Raw genomic sequence first — 2,611 nt, forward strand, 5'->3', positions numbered from 1 at the left:
CAAAAACGCAATTTAGTTTTCGCTGTCAAAGTCGATTTAACCAAAGTTACGTGTTTACGGCAAGTGTGGAGGTCACGTGTTTCCGGTTACTGTGGAGGTCACGTGTTTCCGGTTACTGTGGAGGTCACGTGTTTCCGGTTACTGTGGAGCTCCACAGTGGCTGCAGCCAGATGCTCTTGTTGAAATGGGACAGCCTTCGTCGCGTCGCTGTGACGTAATCGGCCTTAAAATGCGGCCTTTAAGGCTGCAGACCCCAACCTGAAACAGTTACTCATTTGTTTTGGTCATGTAAATTTACATGTAAATTCTGGAAGGACTTCCACAAGTTTATTACTGACTCTGTTCTACCTACTTTTCAACTATAGTACAAGGATGTTGTCTTTGGCTATTATAATTTTAAAGACAAGGACAGTGATGCTTTCTTCTTTATAAATATGGCTTTAATTTTGGGAAAATTTCACATACACAAAAGCAAAGTCCTCGGCAGAAAGCCTGAACTTCTTGTATTAAAAATGGAACTCAATATATAAGGACAATCTCCTCATCAAAAAACACTAAGGCTCTCAAGACTGTTAACATCTGTAACCATTTGAAACAACTAACTTGATTTTGGCTCTTGCAAACTTTTGTTTATTTATGTTGCCCTTAATTTATTTTATTTTTCTACTCACTTTTGTTTCACTGTCCCTGTCACTCTCGTTGTTCCTCATTGTAACACCACAATGTCATCTTTTATGTGATTCCTGTTTTACTTAACTGTATGTCTAAAATGTGATAAATAAAGTTTAAAAAAAAAAAGGCTGCAGACCCTGAACTGGGATACAGCCCCTATGTGGAGGTAAGTCATCGGACCGCTGAGGAACGTGAGACGGCAGTAACGCACCGTGAACGGATGTAGACTGCCGCGAAGGCCCGGCGAAGAAGAAAACCCGGAAGTGCTTCCGCTGTTCCGTGTAGCTACAGGTAGCTGTAAGTGCAGCTGATGTCAGACAGTAGCTCGGGTTTGAGAGCACAGCCAGCGGCCGCCTGAAGGCACACACAGAAAGGACATCGCTGCTAACACCGGCGGGTAAACAGCGCAGCGACGCCTTTGTCATAATAATATGTTTATCCACAAAAATAGCTTCATGTCCTGGTTTTGGTACGCGGCATATCAAAGGTGTTGGTAGGTGTAGAGTCAGGCAGTAAGCAGTATGTGTCGGTACTGACGGAAGGCTGTCGATGTTTCCAGATATTTGGGTGATGCAGCAGGCGGATAATGGCGGCGAGGAGGAGGCGGCCCCGGTAGATGTTCAGTTCACGGATTTACCGGACGCCCTGGTGGCCTGCAAAGTGGCGGAGGATTTATTCAACGAGGAAAGGCTTAAGGTAAGCTGTCAGGCACTGGCCTGTGTGCGGCGCAGCTAAACAGTGCTTACATATGAACGTGAAACATGAACCAATAGCTTTGGCGCTTTTGTGTAGTTCATTAGAGACTGTTCTTTGTTTTTAAACCAAAATATGAAATTATCTGATAGTATGACAGGAATAAACGTGTATCTATGGAGCACAGTAGCCTTAAATGAGAAAGATGTGTGTGCAGGAGAGCCACAGGTTTATGTGGTTTCATCGCTCCATCTGGTGGCAGAGGGATTACTGGCATCTATACATGAAAATCAATGAATTAGCTCCATTAAAGACTAGTATAGTAGTAGCTATAGTCACGCCCCAAACTGATTCTGCTGGAAACCGTCTCTGGGACTTTGGAATTTCTTTAGTTCATTCCTGAGGTTTGACTTTCCTCTGGTTTGGAGTCTGTTTGCTAGCTTTAATCAGAAAAGAAGGTCCAGTTGGGTTCAGACCCAAAATGCTCCTGGATTAAACCGAATAGTCAGGGTGTTCGTTGATGTCACACAGGGGAACATGGCTGAAATGAAATACATAATGGATGGTCTCCTACATCTCCTGCAGCTTCTTGGGGGAAGGAGGTGAGCAGGTTAACAGGTGGTTCTGTCACCAAGGCGAATCCCAAATCAGTGAGCATTTTCGTGGACTCCCCATCCTGTAAATCAGAAATGTCACTGCATTAATATTTGATGAAAATAAAACCAGCAGAATCATTCTGAGGCAGGCAGGGAGTATTCAGTCCCAGTGGACATGTGCTGTGTGGAAAAACAGATTTGTGCCGGTGAAGCCAGGACTGTGTGATACTAATAATTTGTGCAGTTACTTCACTTTCACCTTTGGAGCAGTTTCTCCTGTGGATGCTGGGTGCAGCAATGTGCAGCAGCTGGTGAGAGACTCAGTTGAGTAACAACACAAACATCAAAAACTTCTCTTTTGATGTTTGATGCTCATCTAATTAGTTGCTATTGTGATTTCAGTAATGAGACATCCTCACGGTAACTAGCTTAAGCATAACGTTTTCAACAACGGTTCGTAAACAATAACCGGAGGCAGGGATAGCTCAGTAGGTAGAGTGGTGGCCCCGTGATCGGAAGGTCGGGGGTTCGACTCCACTGAACGGCTACCCTGAGGTACCCCTGAGCAAGGTACCGTCCCTACACACTGCTCCCCGGGCGCTGCACTGGCGGCTGCCCACTGCTTCACTGGGTGAATGGGTTAAATGCAG

The 2,611-nt window shown here is 45.0% G+C and overlaps 1 protein-coding gene across 1 annotated transcript in view; it reads left to right on the forward strand.

Annotated features, from left to right (window-relative positions):
- The first annotated feature begins 918 nt into the window (after positions 1-918).
- Positions 919-2,611, forward strand: part of LOC102314255 (calcipressin-1) — an 18,725-nt gene continuing 17,032 nt past the window's right edge. The window contains exons 1-2 of the mRNA XM_005950159.3: positions 919-1,069; positions 1,232-1,368. Of these exons, the coding sequence (XP_005950221.1) occupies positions 1,243-1,368 (126 nt within the window). The 5' untranslated portion in view covers positions 919-1,069; positions 1,232-1,242. The remainder of the gene's footprint in view (positions 1,070-1,231; positions 1,369-2,611) is intronic.

The sequence above is a fragment of the Haplochromis burtoni genome, unplaced genomic scaffold, assembly GCF_018398535.1.
Source record: "Haplochromis burtoni strain Fernald_Lab_line unplaced genomic scaffold, NCSU_Asbu1 Contig_741, whole genome shotgun sequence".
Lineage (NCBI taxonomy): Eukaryota > Metazoa > Chordata > Actinopteri > Cichliformes > Cichlidae > Haplochromis > Haplochromis burtoni.